The following is an 18,628-nucleotide window of genomic DNA, read 5'->3' as shown; positions in this document are numbered from 1 at the left end:
TGATTCCCCACACGAGGGCCAACTGGGACGGAGTTGTACGTGGCGGGAGGAGGTTTTGGTAGCGTTTGTCTTCATTTGGAGCTGTCAGAGATGATGCTCAGTGACTTTCAACGGTTGCTGTCATGGTTGAATGTAAAATTCATAAAATAGATGCTATTTTAACGTCTATTGAGCTGCGTGTTGTTTTGAATTTGTGGCACTCGTGAGGCATATTCCAAAAACAAGCCACACAGATAACAGACTGTGATGTAAGTCACTTCTTCCACGTCACCTGGGGTGGTGGTGGTGGTGGTGGTGGTGGGGGGGGGGGGGGGGGGGGGGGTTATTTTATTTTGGTTGCTGAGGGAGTGGCAGACCTCTCCGTCCCACGTTCCAGATGAGTCCGGCTGCCGCCTCTCAGGCTGCCTCTCAGCCGTGTTTGTGTCTTCAGCCCTTTTTCTACTTCCAGTCCCCGGTGGCATGGCCAAGAAAAGTTCCAATCCACAGCATTGTGCTGCAAGAAGGTAGAGGGACGGTCACACAAGGAAACCTGAAACTGATCCTCGATGCTTTGAATTTGTGAATGGGCAGGGCTGGGAGGACACTAACCTGCCTGTGAGGGCAGGGGGCTGGGGGTCTGCACAAGCCTCCGCTTTGCTGATTTAGCCTCTCTCTCTCTCTCTCTCTCTCTCTCTCTCTCTCTCACACACACTCTCGCTGTTGTCTGCTCTCTCTCTTCTTCCAGTACTGGCCAGCGCTCCAGCTGTAGGTGGAGCTGGCTTTCCTGGAATTGTCGGGCAACTTTTCCTGTTGTGCTTTTCTACCTCTTGCTCAATGTCTTGCTTAATGACAACCCTGCTTGCGGGACTACAGACTTCTCTACGGCATGCCCGGGTTTAGGACCGCTGCGTTTGTTGTTAGCAATATGTTTTCATGATCTAGGACAGAAGTTTTTTTTTTTTTCTTCAGCAGAAATGTCTCGGCATTGCAAAGTGGGGCGAAATCCATCGGTGGGTAAAGTAAACTGTGTATGAATGGGAGTGTGTAATGTAGTCGAGTTCGCCGTGGCTCTTTGCCACATTGTTGTTTTTAACGAGCTTTTTTGAAACTTTGGGGGATATTTTTATACAAGAGGTGATGACATCATAGGATCAGCGTCTTTGTATTGTGTTTGTCACACGAAGCTCTTTATTCATGTTGTATTGAGCCTGGCTGAAGTAGCGACATAACCTGTTTAACCAGACCTGGGCCAGTACAGAAACAGCTAGAATGTAGCCCTCAGCGTTGCAAAAAGACCCCATGTATTGTTGTCTTCTGTGTTGAAATAAAGTTGGCAAAGAAAATGTAACATATAGTTAGTTATTAGCAGCATTGGTTTGGTTCTAGGCTACTAAGGAAGCATGTTACTGCAAACAGTATCTGAAATGTTAAAGAAAATGTGTTAATAAAGTATAAAATACCAACTTTTAAACAATAGCAGACACAAAATGCTTGATGTTTAGCATATTTTGACTGAAAGGGTTAGCGAGGTTGTGTTTGATCCTCTGTTATAACTTTGAAACACCTGCTAAAGGACAAAAAAAAGCCGAGAAACAAAAGCCCACAGATGCATCCCAGTCACCAGAGACAAGTGCAACAATCGCCTCTTGTCTTAGTACAGTGGGATGGCTGCATGTCTGTGGAGATCTGAATAGAATGGGAACAGAACAAGTCCAGGTCTGTAGCTCGCAGTATCCACCGCAACTTCAAAAGGCTACTTGTGCCCGACTGTCCTGATAATGAGCTTTTGCCTTCTTCACACATAATGAGTGGAGGTAGAGAGACGCTGTGAGCACAGTGTGTCCACTCGCAGCTGGGGTGTCTGACTGGCCGGGAACAAAGGCTCAGTGTCTGTGATAGTGTGGAGGCCCCAGCCATCAGCAAGCAGGCCAATACACTTCTGCTTGGCTGAGCTGTCAGTCCTCGCTGGCCCGCGGACTACAGTACAGAGCGGAACACATTGGGATAGGCGAGACGGCTCCTTGTGCCAAATTAAAATGATCCACTGCTGCATGCTTTAAAGTTGTACATTCAGCCATACAGTAGTTTCATATGTGCGTAATACGCAGACACTTGTCTTCGTTTGGTATATTCTTACCCCTTGCTTGTTTTATTTTTTCCACAGTTTGCTTCATTTCCATAATCCGATATCTCATACAAAATATTTACATACATTTACAGCGATATTTATATTCATGGTTTGTCATATTGAATCTGCAATGGAAATCAAATGAATCTCAAGATGGGGATGAATAATTTTGCTTTTATTATACCGTACTTAGGATAATAAATAGAGACAGAATATGCATGGTATTCTTTTATTCAGTTTTTTTTTTCAAGTAAACTTCCTGTCCAAACCTAGGAAAGGTTATTTTGGATTAGTCATTTGGTCTATAGAATAAATAGCGTTGAATGCTACTTACAGTTTCCTAAAGCCAAAGGTGATGTCTTCTGATACCTTGTTTTGTCCCACCAGCAGTCTAAAATCCAAGATTTAATTTACTATAAGATCAAAAATTGACGAGCTGAAACAAAGGAATGAAAAATAACTTTGCAGATCAAAGGCAACTCATTAATTCCGATACAAGGAGTATTGATAACCCCTTTTCAAAGCTTCCTTCAGTTTCTAATTCCTTCCTGCGTCTTCTTTACAGACAGCTGATCAGCTTCCCTGGATTTCGCTGACGACCTCACTTTGTTTGGCCTGAAGATGGAAACGCTGGAGTCTGAACTGACCTGCCCAATCTGTCTGGAGCTCTTCGAGGACCCGCTGCTCTTGCCCTGCGCTCACAGCCTTTGTTTCAACTGTGCCCATCGCATCCTGGTCTCACACTGCACGCCCAGTGAGCCGATTCAGTCCATCAGCGCCTTCCAGTGCCCGACCTGTCGCTATGTCATCACTCTCAACCAGAGGGGCCTAGAGGGACTCAAGCGCAACGTTACATTACAGAACATCATCGACCGCTACCAGAAAGCATCTCTGAGCGGACCTAATTCTCCTAACGAGACCCGGCGCGAGCGAGCCGTCCCGGACAGCAAAGCCATGACTTCTCCCGGCGGCCGGGTGCAGTGTCAGTTCTGCGAGCAGGACCCGCCGCAGGACGCCGTGAAGACTTGCGTCACCTGCGAGGTGTCGTACTGCGATGAGTGTCTCAAGGCCACCCACCCCAACAAGAAGCCCTTCACGGGCCACCGTCTAATCGAGCCCTTGCTGGACTCCCACCTGCGAGGGCTTATGTGTCTGGAGCACGAGGACGAGAAGGTCAACATGTACTGTGTGACGGATGAACAGTTGATCTGTGCGCTGTGTAAGCTGGTTGGCCGACACCGGGACCACCACGTGGCGGCCCTCGGCGACCGCTTTGACAAACTCAAGGTAAGAAGGTGTCCGTGGGTCAGAGGAATGCTTGGAGATGTATGACGCACTGAAGTGGGCAGTTCTGCTCATTGTTATCCCACAGAATTCATAGATTTATGTATTTGTTCCCTTGTTTCGTCTGATACAGTATCACAGTGTAACAATACAGGCTATTGTTGAATTTACAGCGGTTTGATTTCAGAGAGGTAGAAATGTGTGCAGGCACCGAGATAAACTAGTTCAACCGTAAATTATTAAAAAAAAGCTAAAACTATTATGTATTTGGTCTTGGAAACCAGCTTCTTGTAAAAATGTATTAAATCAGAATCCCTATAATACAATTAAATGTGCCTCGCAGGGTACAAATCAGCAGGTAATGCTGCCCAATTTTTGTAAATCAATTGAAGCAACCTCTTTTACCACATTTGAGCAAAACTGTAAACTCCCTATAATTAGAAATATTGTATTATAACTGATGCTACAAAATAACCCCAGTCAACTAGATTTGACAGTAATATATGTGTGTTTGTGGTGATATTCTATATTTTTCTTCTTGTCAACCAATCCTATGAAAAGACTAAAACCTGGTATAGTCCAATATAGACCTGAAGTGAGATGGAGGTTGGTGCAAGAGAATACTTTCACCGTTTTTAGGTTAAGTGGAAGCGCTCACTTGAGGCAGATGGGCCGATATCAATAAGGCATGCGATGATGTTATCCGCCGCAGCACATAAAAAGGCTCGGCATTCCCTGCTGTTAGGAATGAATCAGCTTATCATAAGAGTGAACGTTTGGTCGGTGCATTGTCAACACAATGTTGGTCTCTATCGCGTCTCCGGCGACCCTCAGGGGGTCGTTTCCCAGCCCACAACAGGGCATTCATGCAGCAAGGCTTTTATTGGGAAGCTTTTGACACGGAAATAACAAGTTAGCTTTGACCTGCTGTGTGTGTCAAGATGTATGCAATGTACGCAACTCTCAAATACGACGGCGTATTAGTGCCACTGTAGGAAAAGAGGTGGGCAATATTCTGAAAGTTGCAAATTTGCTACTTTAATTATAATGAAGTGCAAATTTGCCACTTCATTACGATGCTAACAACCAGGATTTATGCTAGCTAAAATCCCATGAATGTTGCATTTATTTTTTCTAATTAATACATTAAAACGTGTGACAATGCTTTGCTAAGGTCCTTACAGTGATGGCTGTTAATGATTATTGTTGTTTATGGGCCAAATTGTCATCTTATGGGCTTTAAAACTAGCAAATTAGCGACTTTAAAAAGTAGAAGAATTGCTAGTTTTAAAGTCGCAAATTTTGTTATTGCTCACCTCTCTCGACTCCATTTTTTTCTTTTTTTCTACAGTGACCCTAATACGCCGTAGTACTCAAATCATCTATTATAAATTATAAAATATTTACTAATTATTAAATATTGACTGTTTTAGTTGAGGACTATGTCTTTAGCTCAGTTGTATTGTACTTTTCAGTTCTGTCAAAGTTCTCCCTAAAGTTTATCCTGAGAATTGCATGGCATCTATACTGCATGCAATAAACCCAAGGGTCTGCTTTGTTTTCACAAACACTCACAGTGTCCGTGCATGACTCACAAAAGGTTAACTATATCCTAAGTAGCACTCGAAACCCTTTTGTGTGCCCGTTCCTCTCTTTCACACTGCTCGGCCACTGTGGAACTGGGATGCAATCTTTTTTTGCAACACTTTTGGCAAAGAAGAGGTCAGAGGACCAGCCTTAACCTGTCTCCTTTGTTTTGATCATGCTGTCATTGTGCAGAAATCGCCTGGCCGCTTGCTCTGTGTGGTGGGGCGTGGCCATTCACACCAGGAGGCAGACCAGGTGACCAGCATCATTTCTTTAATTCCACATTCAGGGACAGATTTGTTTAATGGAGAGAGAAAACACAATACACCTTTTCAAGGGTTGTATCTTTTGCAAACCAACAGAATTTGCAACTGGTCAGCCACATAGTAATGTAGACAGATTCAGTACACTGCTTTGTGTTTTCATTATTTGATGCAACAGTTAATGTATTGTATTTTATCATGAAATGAGCACCTTCTCCGAGTCAAAGAGAAAAGAGTGTCCTTTAGCTGCAAGACTTACTAGCTACGAACCGTTTTCTCTCCTATTTTCTCTCCAATTCATTGCTGTTGTTGTCATGTGTCTTTGTATCTTGTTGACCTCACATTGCATGCACTTAGCTGCATTGTGAGAGGTCTCCAGTGACAGAAGAGGGAACAGCCGTTCCCATCTCAGAGAGAAATTGTGTTTTTTTTTGTTTTTTTTCTTCCCCCTGGCTCGCGGGACGGACCCAGGTGGAGCGCAGCTGAGCTTGTTCATTGCTGCTGGTTTCTTCCAAACACATGTTTGCAGTCACAGTGCCTCACGCTTCTATGAAAATTCCCACACAAGGGATGTTGTGATATGGGCGTGTGTGTTTGTGTGTGCAAGCATGCATAATGCAGTTAATTCCTTCAGTCTGCTTTTGGCTGTAAGAGACATTGATCCTGGTCTGCTATTTTAGCTGTTATTATCCACCCATCGTTCATTGTTTATGTCAATCTATTCATATTGAGGGGTATAGGGCATGACTGGGGGATATCCCAACATGCAATAGGGGAAACAGAGAAGAACTTTTTGCTTATTGTCTGTAATAGGCCTTTTTTCATAGCAGACATGTTGACTAGTCATCGTAGCGAAAGCGCAAGTGTTCCTAATAACATTAAAAACGGCCCCTTTGTATTGAAGTATCCCCGTGAGGCATTTGACACAATAGTACAGCCATTCCCAAAGACTGGGTCGCCAAATCATCTCTCAATGGTCTCTTCCATTGTCTTTCATATCTGCAGTACACCTTTGAGCCACACGGGAGAGTCTGGATGTGCGTATTGTTCTGATCATTTTAATATTTCTAACATTGAATCTAATATGAAAGACTATACCATACATTCTTGGGGTTTTTGTAGCTATGAGAGGAAAGAAACCTTCAAGATAAGGTGATGCATAAATTACAGAAACAGGAATGTTCATTCACGCAGGAATTCGATGGTTTGGGAAACAGTGTAATAGGACTCAAGCAGCTACATGGAATCCATGCATTTAATTATTTACACCTGTATGCTTTCCTCCTGTGACGTTTTAAAATGACCTACGCAGCCTCACACGAGAGAACACAGAGAATAAAGCAAATGAGGGTTTGTTTAGATGAGTAGAATCCACAGCAGTTTACTATTCAATTATGTCTAACTAATAAACATTATGCTTATTATCCATACTTCAGTGAGGTACATTTAATGATGAGTTAATGGATATTAGAATATTTATCTATACATCTATATTTGTCTTATTTTTGTCTTTATACCACACTGTGATTCTGCATTTTTCCCATTCAACAAAAGCCTCAACATCCCTCCAACAAAGTAACAACCGCTGATGTGTAACGGGGCCTGTGGCGTTCACAAGGAGGAAGTGAGAAAAGTCCGACAATGAATACAATTTCTAATGTTGACACAGGATAAAAGTCGCAGGTCCTGTCAGTGACCTGTCAGGACTGTGAGAGGAAGGAAGAGAGACTGGCCAAAGCAAAGGTGTGGGACCAGAAGCATTCTGGAGGAAGCTGCTATTCTTTCCTCTCATCAGCTCTAAACGACTCTAGGAAAGAGCTTTCCATCAGGCAGAGTATTATCAATGTTGCAGGAGAAGCTGTATTTTAAGGTGCATTCAGAAATGCATTACGCCAAAATGTCTCTCGCCCCTTAAAGCCTTTTTCCATTCGCCCTCCCTTTCTTTCGGCTTCATGTTGTCATATTGAAACAACAAACACGTCGGGGGAGTTTCAACCGTATACATTTGGCTATATTCAACATCAGTTTGATTAATATGTGATGGTGCGCGTGTTCGTTTTCAAAGTTTTGAACTCACCTCACCCTTACCTTCATCTGAAAAGGCTTTCATCACCTTCTCTTATAAATAAATCATATCTGTGAGAGTGGTAAAATAAAGCCTCCGCTATTTCAGTACACAGTGACGCACCGACCTTATGAAATCACAATGTGAGACGTCTAACCTGAAAGAGGTCTACCCACCATTTGGCACAAACTTTTGATCTCATGCGCCTCTTAACAGTTAGTTCTCTTCTTTTGATTAGTTTCAGTATTTTGTTTTTTGCACATTTTTGGAATTTGTGAAACGCTTCTTGAAGGGGAAAGTTTTGTAATGTTTTTGCTTTGAAAATATGGAGATGAAGTGAATATAGAATCCATCTGAGTTTTTATACTTTTACAGCCTGAACCTCCCAGGCATCAATTCATGAATATCTTTATAAAGCTAGAGGTGGTAATCTTCTTCTTCTTCTTCTTTTTGGTAAATTTGTTGAATAATTTGGTGAAATTCCCTTTGACAGCAATCAATAAATCAAATGCTTTGGGTGATAAAAAGAATGGTATTTCTGGTGCGACTGTAATAAGCTCACTACTTTTACTGGAAAAGAGTTGGAAATGCATAAATTAATGCATAAATTAAATGAATACCTATTTTTTCAAGATGACCAACCCTATTTTAGTAATAGATAAATTGTAAAGCTTCTTCTGTCACGTCCGACTCTCATTGACAGCAGCATCCACATGCAGCAGTGAACACAGATCTCACTTTTGCACACATAAGGGAAATCCAGTTGATCAACTAGCAACACACTTCAAAGCTCCAATATTCCACGGCAATTCCAATTTCTATGCAAATAATCATTGGCAGTGACGGAAAATATCAAGCTAAATTTTTGAGTTGTGGTGGATGGAAGTGTGTGTTTCCTGAAGAAACATTCTAGTAGTTCTCCTGTGTACATGTGCACAAATATGCAAGTGTATGTGCAATCATTTATGGAGGAGTCACAATATACCACCCACTTATATATATATGACTGCCCCATCTGAAGAGCACTACTAGATCTGATTGATTCAATGGATGTCATAAGTGCGCTAATAGCTCAGTGGTAGAGTTAGCACCCCATGTACCGATGCTCACTGCAGCGGTTGCAGGTTTGAATCCGCCCTGCAACCCTCCTTTAAAGCTTGTCTCTCTCTCGCCTCGTTTACTCTGACACTGTCCTACGCAACAGAAGGCCAACAATTCAATTCAATTTTATTTATAGTGTCAAATCACAACAGAAGACATCTCAGGACACTTAACACATTGAGCAGGACTAGAATACGCTCAAAATTTCAAGAGTCAACACAATTTCAAATTCCCAACATCACCCAGGGGCAAGCGTTACAGCGACAGTGGCGAGAAAAAACTGCCTTAATAGGCTTTTAGGCAGAAATCTCGTGCAGCCCAGGCCCTTGGGTTCCAACTGCATTTGGTGTTGGTAGTATGGTAGTAGTAGCATTAACAGTAGCGGTGGTATTAACAGTAGCAATAGTATCAACAGTAGTAGTCCATGGACTCCCGGGATCACTGGCTATGCTTTCTGGTCCAGCAGAGTCCACTGAGATCCTGACCGATGCAGACTGCTAACTGGCCTGATGCTGGAAACACCACATTGTAGCTCCACCTGCCCGCTGTGTGACTGCTCAACTGCTCAACAATCTAACTTTAAAAAAATGAATGTGTTGCTGAGATGTACTTTTACACTATATATCAGTGCATCCCTGCTTTACACCTTTCATATTGCTTATATGACACGTCCGGTACTACCACGCTGACACTTTACGGCAGAGACATCAGGTAGGCGGCGGAGCAGGAGCGATGGCAGCCGTGACGTGATCCACAGCTGTAACGTCGCCTGACGCTCTTTCTTTAAGTGCTGCTGACTTCATGCTCACCATCATGCTCTATCTCTCTCTCTTTCAAAGTAATTTTAAGCATTATTAAGTATGCATATCGGTACTCGGCATCAGCAAGTACCCAAATCTAGGTCCTTTTGTTCTTGGTCTGAACAAAAGTGGTATCGGGGCATCCCTAGTGTCATATGTTACTTTGTTGGTTTCAAAGTTGGCAGCTGCTCTTTTAAATGAGCGAGCCTGGGATTTTTTTTAAGTTATCTAATTGTTAAGTTGGGGAAACCGGAGCACCCGGTGAAAACCCATTCCCAGAGTGAAGGAGCATGTCTAGCCTTACCTATCTAAAGCAAGACTATCTCCCAGGCTCAACTCACATCTGGTCAGCTCAGCTGGACTGACGCCCGTTTTGGAGCCTTTCAGCTCTCAGGATGTCCCTTTGGTGAGACGCCATGTCTCTTTCCAATGTGATGTCTCTGTGTCTGTCCTCCACGCTTTCAAAATCCTTGAGCTTTTTGTGGAACTGCTGGATTTCGTAGTAGAGGACAGAGTTCTCCAAGCAAATGCTGTCCCGAGCAGATTTGAGTACCTCATACTCTCTGCGTAAAACGCCTTGTACTCTGACCTGGTTGTGGAGACACTGAATTTGGCGCGCCAGACATTCTTTCTCAAGGGAAATGTCATTCACCTCTTTTTTGAGGTTGCAGTATTTGTCGATAAAAGGTTTTACAATTTCGTACTCGCTTCTCAGGTCTTGGACTTTGCGATCGAGGTTGTAATTGTGCCTCATCTTCGACGATCTTTCGGCTTTCAGCGCTCCGTATTCAGCTCTCATCCTCTTTTCGTCTCTGAGTTTGCCCTGAAGCTCATGCACCTGTTCTCCCAGAGAAGCGCATTCTATGGTCAATACACTATTCTCTCGCAGCCTGTTTGCATGTTTTTCTGCCAGTTTATCCTGCCTCAAGACCTTCTGGAAGATGTCCTCAAATTTGTGCTCCAGCACATTATTTTGCTGTCTCAGGGTCTTGTTCTTAGCCTTTGTCACCCTATATTCCTTCTCTAGAACATCGCAGTCGACCAGTTTCCTGGTTATGTCCACAAGTTCTTCCCTGAGATTGCAGCTTTTTTGGAGGAGGATTTCTTTTTCTTCTTGTGCGGACCGACATTTTTCCTCCAAGGCTGTTTGTTTCTGGAGTTTAATGCGCAACTCCTGCACTTGCTTCTCCAGTCTTTTGTTCAGCTCATTGGCTTCTTTCCTGTCAGCTTGGAGCCCTTTATACGTTTTCTGTAAGTCTTGGCCATTTGCAAGCTTACTGTTGAGGTCATCTATTTCGGAAGTCAGAATGCCATTCTGCTGTTTTATGGTATCTGTTTCATTACGAACGGCACAAACCTGGAGAAGCCTCATTCCTGCAGGTGTTTTGTCATTTTCCTGGATGGTCATTGTGCTCTCTTCAAACTCCCGAGGAATCACCGTTTTACGATTGAACATTTTTGCCAGTTTTATCATTATCTACTCCTTCTGTTTATCAACAAATGTAATATGACTAAACAGCAATCTGGGTGAATTGTTACGAAGAGGTACACTACAGTGGAACTGTGGTTACAAACTGCCTTTGAGCTGAATTTATAGAGCAGACGTGCCTTTGAAGTGTTCTTAAAGAAAAGATTGACTCCGCCCAGAATTTGGAACATTCATCAATGACATCATTAGGGTATTCCCCCAGACTTTTATTTTTTTACTGATTTTTTACTTTTATTTTTTACTGATTTTATTCAGATTTTCATTTAATTTTTCATTTGAATATTTAAAGCAAATATCTGATTCAGTTGAAAACTTATAATAATCTAGATTTTGTTGTGTGTAATAAAAAGCCCACCAATCATTTTTATTTATTTTTTTTGAGCTCCAGCAATTTCCACACCTTTTGTTTTTGATGGATCGACACTTTTGTTTTCATTGAATCCATTGATAGCAGCATGTAAATGTGTAATTAGGCGTTAATCTTCTATTTAAGACGGAGATGTTTTGTCCTACCACAGTACAGAGTCATCATGCTAGCCAATTACAGTAAGAGATTAAGCTTGAAACATAAGCCTTTGATCTGAGTCAGTGATTAACACAGCCGGGGTTTAGTTGTCCAAATCACTGGCAGATGCTCTGCTAAGCTCCGTGGCCTCAGCAGGCAGTACGATGGGATCTCTGGCACACGGGGGGCCTCGGCACTGATCGGGGGCCCGAGTGTGACCGGTCGTATCCTGTTGAAGCCTCGCTAGTCCTCTCGTGTGCTTCATTACGCTCCAGCCAGATACGCTCCTTATGTTCCCATTCACCCAGCTCTCCTCCAAGGTGTAGTCAGTTTGAAGAGGAAACACTCATTTTCAATTTTTTTTTTGCAGCAAGCTTTGGATTCCAACCTCAACAGTCTCATCAAGAGGACCAGTGAGTTGGAAAGTCTGATGGGGAAACTCATCCAAACCTGCCAACACGTGGAGGTGAGCTTTGCTTATCTGTCGGCTTTCAGGTTCGCTTCTGTTGGCACTTCACGGGCAAAACAGCTCATTAAATTATTAACGCAGTGATGAATTACTGTATCCGAGAGCGGCTTTTCATCAGGTCAACAAAATGTACTGCTCATTAGTCTATAGATCCATAATTTCAATAACATGCACACACACTTGGAACTAAACACAGATGTTATTCGAGTCCTCAAAAAGAACATTGTATATTGCGAACATGTTTATTGCAATCACGAGCCATGTGTTTGGGTTAAAAAGACAAACTGTGCACAAGGTTGAATAATTGCTGCTCTGAAAAGGCAACATTATCCCTGTAGGTTGTTTTCCTATCACATGGGGTTCGCACAAAATGCATTGCCCTGTCAATAATGTATTAAAAATGATTTAATTCATTTTTTTCAATGAGTTAGAAAAAAAAGATTTCCATTGTGAACTCTGTTATCTCTTATCTCTGCGTCTGTCCCGTGTAGGTAAATGCGTCACGGCAAGAAAACAAGCTGCTGGAGGAGTGTGACCTGCTGATTAACATCATACAGCAGCGGAGACAAATCATCGCTACCAAGATAAAGGAGGGAAAGGTGCTATTTATAACCTCTCGTGTCCGGATAACCTTTGTTTGTTTGTTGGTTTGTGTGTTGCACCTTGCGTGTGATGATAACCTTGCCTCCCCACACGGCTGACAAGCTTGCACAAAACTCAGCTTCTTTATTAGAACATAGCAGTGACAAATCACTGTTGTTTGGTAAAAAAAAAAAAAAAAAACTCCCCAAAAGGTTGCTGTTAAGGTGAGACACTTTTTTGAAAGAATTAATAACCCAATTGTGTTCTTTTTATCTCTTATTGCAAGATTTGGGCCTCCCATTTAAACCAATGCTACATTTTCATCACATAACAACATAGGTGACAAGGAAACAAAACATAGAATGCATTGATGGTTCAGGGAAAGCTTTCTGACATCTCATCTAATTGAATCGCTCATCCTCTTTTTGTGACCTTAAAGCTCAGACGGGGGGCGATGGCAACATGTCCTCAGATCTGTATGTGGTTTCGTCTATTTAGCTACAAGCTAAATGCACTGAAATACCCACCAGACTGCAGAGTTTATTGCTACGTTTTGTCTTCCGTATCAACCCTCAGCTCAGGAGTACTTCTGGCTCAGTGTCCATACATTTAATGTGCTTATTCTGTGCCTCCTGAATCATTTCCCTTCCTTTCCCCGTGTTCGATGCCATTAGAGAGGCAGTGACATGGTGTGCCATACTCAGTGTCAAAGTAAAAATCAGCCCTGCTTCCTGTGATGGCCCCTCTCTGGAGGAGGGCTCTTTCCTTCCTCACCTCGTGCCTTGTGTCAGGTTCTGCTTATTCTTTCAAACCTATGCCAATGTGACACAGATGCAGGATAGCAGGGTCTGTTTACGATAGCAGAGTTATGAGGGATCTTTCATGAATACACTCCTAGTGCCAGTTCCAACCTGTTCTTGATTGAAGAACAGGTTGGAACTCACAGTCTTGTGAGTATTACACAACTGCAAAATCTAATCGTCAAAGGTGTAAATCAGATTTCTCCCCAGTAGCATTTTGTAATTGGTGAGATAAAATCAAATCTAGCATCTGGCAGGTTGGTGCCTCATACAGTACATTGGTTGGTTATTTACCAAGCTTTTCATCTATCAACGCGTCTATTTTTTCCCCCTCCCCAGTCTGTGCGGATGAGGAAACTAGCCCAGCAGATAGCCAGCTGCAAGCAGTGCATCGAGAGGTCCTCCTCCCTCATCAGTCAGGCCGACCAAACTCTCAAGGAGACAGACCACACTCGCTTCCTCCAAACGGCCAAAAGCACCTGTGAGAGGTGAGGAAACAAAGATGGCCGACACTGTCAACTGACAACAGATACGGTCTAATAATACTGTCTAACAATATACTTCTTTTTTTTTTACAGAGTTTCTATGGCAACAGCCTCCTCTCAGATCCTGTTACCAGAAATTAATCTGAATGACACCTTTGATACTTTCGCTTTGGACTTCACAAGGGAGAAGAAAATGTTAGAAAGCTTGGATTACCTCACAGGTGAGTGGGGTCGTGCAAATTAAGCACAATAAAAATGTTTTCCCATAATCCATTGCTTGCCTAGCATACACTACCATTTATCAGAGCCTGAAAGCGAAATCCTCCACAGCAGCTGTAGCTAGCGTTAGCACGCCTGCAGCCAGCAGCTAAACAATCTAACTTAACCCCTAATAGACAGCAAAACTCTAAGTGAAGCATCGGGAACTTCATCAGCATGTTTATGTGATTAATCAGCGCGTTGGACAAAACTGGGGTGTTTACGACGATAACGTCTTGGTTTCTTAGCATTTTAATAGCATTAGTAAACACCTGAAACTCCTCACCAACATGATATTTAGTCACCACAACACCGTGTGACATGTATTAGTATGTCCGACTCCTTAGTATGAACTATTAACGGAAAAATATTAACGTATGAGTGGTGCTAACGCCACAAGAACAAAACAGGAAGGAAATCACGCGCTTTGTCTGCGTCATCAACAACAGTGTTGCCCTGGTTTATGACTGACAGGCTGCAGCTTGTAAAGACGGTTTGAGTCGAGAGGGAGATGGATTTTATTTTGTGTGGTGTTAAAATAACCGTGAGGGTTGAGAATTGTAGTCGATCTGCAATTAAGCACGCTGACTACACACCATAAACTGGGTTTCACCTCGTCTTGTTCACTCACACTCTGTAATTTTGAAAGTGGATCATTTGTTGGGTTGCTTTTGTCAAAACAGTGCTTTAAAAAAATATTTTATCCGGGACTCACTCATCTGACTGTTTCAGTCCAGATACTGATACCTGGGTTTTGGCTATCAGCCAGCACCGAGTTCCTGTGTTTAATTAATAACCTTTATGACTCACTGGGTTGAGTGTACTGGGATCATTCTTTCATCGTTATTGCAACATCAGGCTTGACTTAAGCATTGCTTTCCTAACTAGATCCAGATCGGCGTATCACTGATACCCAATCCAGCTATTTGAGTCAGTATCAGGTCGATTCAATTATAGAGCCATGCGATTTAAAGGCTTTGGTGTGAATAGACGCAGGTTTATATATATATAGAGTTTATATATCAACTTTATGTCTCTTAGCGACAGAACGATTACAAAGCTAACAAATGTTAGGCTACAATTAAGCTTTATTTTCTGCAGAAAGAAACAGGTTTATGCTCAGTGTGAATTTACCACAGCATGGGGGCTGTTAGCTATAATAGCTAGGGGAACCACATTCTAGCTTAATTACACTTGTCAGAATAAAAAGACAGAAATGGATGGTGCTATTTACCACCACTGGCTTCCACATCATATTGTGAAAGGTTTATTTATGTCGCTGTGTGCAAAACGGAATCCACTCAGCTGTCATTACTGTCTCAGAAAAAAAAAACATTTGTCTTTTGTTTTTTTCCCCGTTTGCAGCACCGAATCCGCCAGTAATCCGCGAGGAGTTATGTACAGCCTCGTACGACACAATCACAGTTCACTGGACATCAGAGGATGAATTCTCTGTTGTATCGTATGAACTTCAGTACGCCATCTTCACCAACCAGTCTAATGTTGTCAGTAAGTCCACATGCCGCTCTCTGCAGGGGATGAAGGGATTTCACTCAGAAACGTTAAATTGTTTGGGGGCTATGGTACAATCAAACATAATATTGTATTTCAGCAGCAGGAGAGGAGAGCTCCGTCCATGCTCGTATGGATAATGAGATGTTACCAAAATACACTGCATTGTTTCGCATTGTTTGGGAAAGGATATGGGGGAAAATAGCTAAGTCACACTGGATTCACATCCAAATGCAAATCATAAGCTCTATATTATCCCAGGGTTGAAATGAGAGAGACTGAATTGATTGCTCTAGCGAGGTCACAACATGCTCAATAAAGCAATTTACTCTCAACTGCCTTAGTGCTCAAGCACACGTGGATGAGTGGTAATGTGACAATATTGATTAGTCAAAAATAGCAGATATAGATTGAAACACTGTATGCATATACGCTGTATTGTTCCAGTGAGGATAACATTGGTTTGTTGCGACTCTCTGTCTGGCTTTGCTGCAGGTTTGTGTAACTCTGCTGACAGCTGGATGATTGTGCCAAACATAAAGCAGAACCACTATACAGTCCACGGGCTCCAGTGTGGCACCAAGTACATTTTCATAGTGAAGGCCATAAACCAGGCTGGAAACCGCAGCAGCGAACCAGGGAAACTCAAGACCAACAGTATGGCAAGAATTGATTCTATAACTCATTTCCCACGAGAATTGCAATGCACGTTGAAAATGATGTTTTTTTTTTCACCCCTTCCTTTGAGGTCAACCATTCAAGTTGGACCCAAAGTCAGCTCACCGTAAGCTGAGGGTGTCCCACGACAACCTGACGGTGGAGAGGGACGAGACGTCGTCCAAGAAGAGCCACAGTCAGGACCGCTTCACCAGCCACAGCAGCTACGGCGTCACGGCGAACGTCTACATCGACAGCGGCCGCCATTACTGGGAAGCTCTGATTGGAGGAAGCTCATGGTAAAAAACGTTTATCTGTGACCATTCGTGGTCCCAAGAGGGTGCATCCGGATGTCTTTCGTTATCCTCTGACTGTTGTGGTTTTGTGTCAAATGACTCCACAAATATCTGATGTGGAAGCTTGGTACAGACATTCATGATCCACACAAAATGCATTTTAACTTCAGGTCAATAATCTTAATTTGTCCAATATCTTTTGGTTCATTACCTGCACAAATAGTGTCATGCCCCACCCAGCCTCAACCTTACCTTGAGTTTATTGCTAATCATGAAATGTTAGCATGCTAACATGCTAAAGTATGATGGGGAACATGCTACATAGCGGTATGCTAACATTGCCGTTGTGAGACATGTTGATGTTTGCATTTTTATCTCATAGCAGCTGTGCCGTTGTTGTAGAATGTGCATTTATGAAGTCTAACTTTTGTTTTCCACCACTTGGCGTGCAGGTTTGCGGTGGGCATTGCATACAAGTCAGCACCGAAACACGAGTGGGTGGGCAAAAACTCAGCGTCCTGGGTGCTGTCTCGATGCAACAACTCGTGGGTGGTACGTCACAACTGCAAGGAGATGCCCATCGAGCCTTCACCCCACCTGCGTCGCCTCGGAGTGCTGCTGGACTATGACGCCGGGGCTCTGTCTTTCTACGACGCTGTCGGCTCTCAGCACTTGCACACATTCGATATTGCCTTCGCTCAGCCAGTCTGCCCCGTGTTCAACGTGTGGAACAGGTGTTTAACAGTCCTTACTGGACTGCCCATCCCAGATCACTTGGAGGGGACGGACTACAACAACTGACAAAACCTTTCCTGCTGGATTTTTCTTTGTGTAGCCAAAAAGAAACCAGACTGTGATGCCCACATACTGTTGATAAGAGGAAAAACAGTAACCGAACGAGATGCAATTAATAGTTTAAATGAATAGGAATTATTTGAGAAATGATTTGCAAGCATCTGCGAATCTATTTCTTTGCTTTGCACATGTATGTATGTTACACTGCTGGATGGTTTTAAGGGTTTGCTTACAGTTAATTTTCAAATAGGCTCCAGATTTGTTTTGCTTTGTTTCTAAAGGCATGTTACGCGCTTTTCCATTCATGTGTTAGGGGTGATGATAAACCTTTAACCTCGAGTGACAAGCAGACTCACTCTAATGTTTCCCGAGGGTTGTATCATTTGGGTATTTTAAATGAAAGAATTTTTTTTAAATCACAGCACTTTGAGAAGTTTTCACTCTAAAATGTATATCCAAGCCACTTGTGTAATACAAAATATTCCCTTGTCATTGTGTTGTAAATTAAAAAAAAAGCACTTAAATAAATCGGATAACAAAGATTAGCGACAGTTTCACACAAATCAGCAATTTTCCAATATTTATTATCTGTAAATGTGTCACAGTTCAGCATTATGTGATCATCCATCACAATTTTCACATTTAAGTGTCTCCCTGACAAGATGTAATAAAAGCGACTTCATTTGATTAGCCGTGTGATTTGTCCTCGTTTTATGATGTACTGCGTGCTAAAAATGTGTTGCAGTGAGATGATAATTTAATATAATGCACACTCGTTGTCTAAGCTCATTTATATTTGATCTCTCATTAAAGGTTGAACAAGCTCCCACAACACTAGAGTGACAAGAAAACAACAGCGCCATTGAAGAGAACAGTGTCAGTCTTGCTTTACAGGACTCACGCTGACCCACACTGAGCCAAAATATAACTTTTGACAAGATTTGCTCTGACATCTCTTTTTGTTCTGGCGTAACATGGCTTGAATTCTGCAGCATCCCCTTTCAACTAAAGTAGACAGGAGCAAAGAAGGGGGGAAAAAACCTGAACTCTGTCTGACCTCCCCATGAGACACCCTGCAGACAGAGCTGTACTGCATGGATACTACCTCCTCCATGTCAGACCACCAGGGTTTTGCTGGATTTTGAGATGTGTACACTTTTGTTTGTACTAGAAGTCATTTGTGAAATCACAGAGGAAACTTGACACGGTTCTAGTTTTGACAAAAAAAATGTTCTTTAATCATTTTAAAAAAATGATTTAAGCAAGAAACATTTTCAGAGAAGGAAAGGTTTTTACAAGAAATATTGAAACTAAAATATGATTTTAATTTTAATCAAGTAATAAAATGTGATTGAAAAAAGCCATACAACCACAGCTTCATAGTAAACATTAATTTTGTATTATATTATCATATAAAGAGCATGCTGTAGAAAATATGGACAATGGACCGTTGATTGTGAGGTGCTTGCGATGATTTAATCACTGACCGTATAAACAAACAAAAAATAACTGTTAACACATTTTGTCCAGTGTCTGTTTCATTGTGACATAAGGGGAAAAAATCAGAACACAT

The 18,628-nt window shown here is 42.3% G+C and overlaps 1 protein-coding gene across 5 annotated transcripts in view; it reads left to right on the top strand.

Moving 5' to 3' along the window:
- mid1 (midline 1) overlaps window positions 1-17,742 on the top strand; it is a 28,438-nt gene extending 10,696 nt beyond the window's left edge. For 3 of the 5 annotated variants that reach the window (XM_084023666.1, XM_084023669.1, XM_084023668.1), the window contains exons 2-11: window positions 2,673-3,394; window positions 5,171-5,233; window positions 11,572-11,667; window positions 12,162-12,269; window positions 13,392-13,540; window positions 13,631-13,758; window positions 15,161-15,304; window positions 15,803-15,964; window positions 16,056-16,263; window positions 16,713-17,742. In XM_084023666.1, the coding sequence (XP_083879792.1) occupies window positions 2,729-3,394; window positions 5,171-5,233; window positions 11,572-11,667; window positions 12,162-12,269; window positions 13,392-13,540; window positions 13,631-13,758; window positions 15,161-15,304; window positions 15,803-15,964; window positions 16,056-16,263; window positions 16,713-17,061 (2,073 nt within the window). In that variant the 5' untranslated portion in view covers window positions 2,673-2,728 and the 3' untranslated portion in view covers window positions 17,062-17,742. Of the gene's footprint in view, window positions 1-771; window positions 990-2,672; window positions 3,395-5,170; window positions 5,234-11,571; window positions 11,668-12,161; window positions 12,270-13,391; window positions 13,541-13,630; window positions 13,759-15,160; window positions 15,305-15,802; window positions 15,965-16,055; window positions 16,264-16,712 lie in introns of those variants that run through there. The other 2 variants (XM_084023667.1, XM_084023670.1) reach the window with 2 other exon arrangements.
- Window positions 17,743-18,628: the final 886 nt, after the last annotated feature.

The sequence above is a fragment of the Eutrigla gurnardus genome, assembly GCF_963514095.1.
Source record: "Eutrigla gurnardus genome assembly, chromosome: 12".
Taxonomy (NCBI): domain Eukaryota; kingdom Metazoa; phylum Chordata; class Actinopteri; order Perciformes; family Triglidae; genus Eutrigla; species Eutrigla gurnardus.
This window is presented reverse-complemented; position numbering and strand designations above follow the sequence as displayed.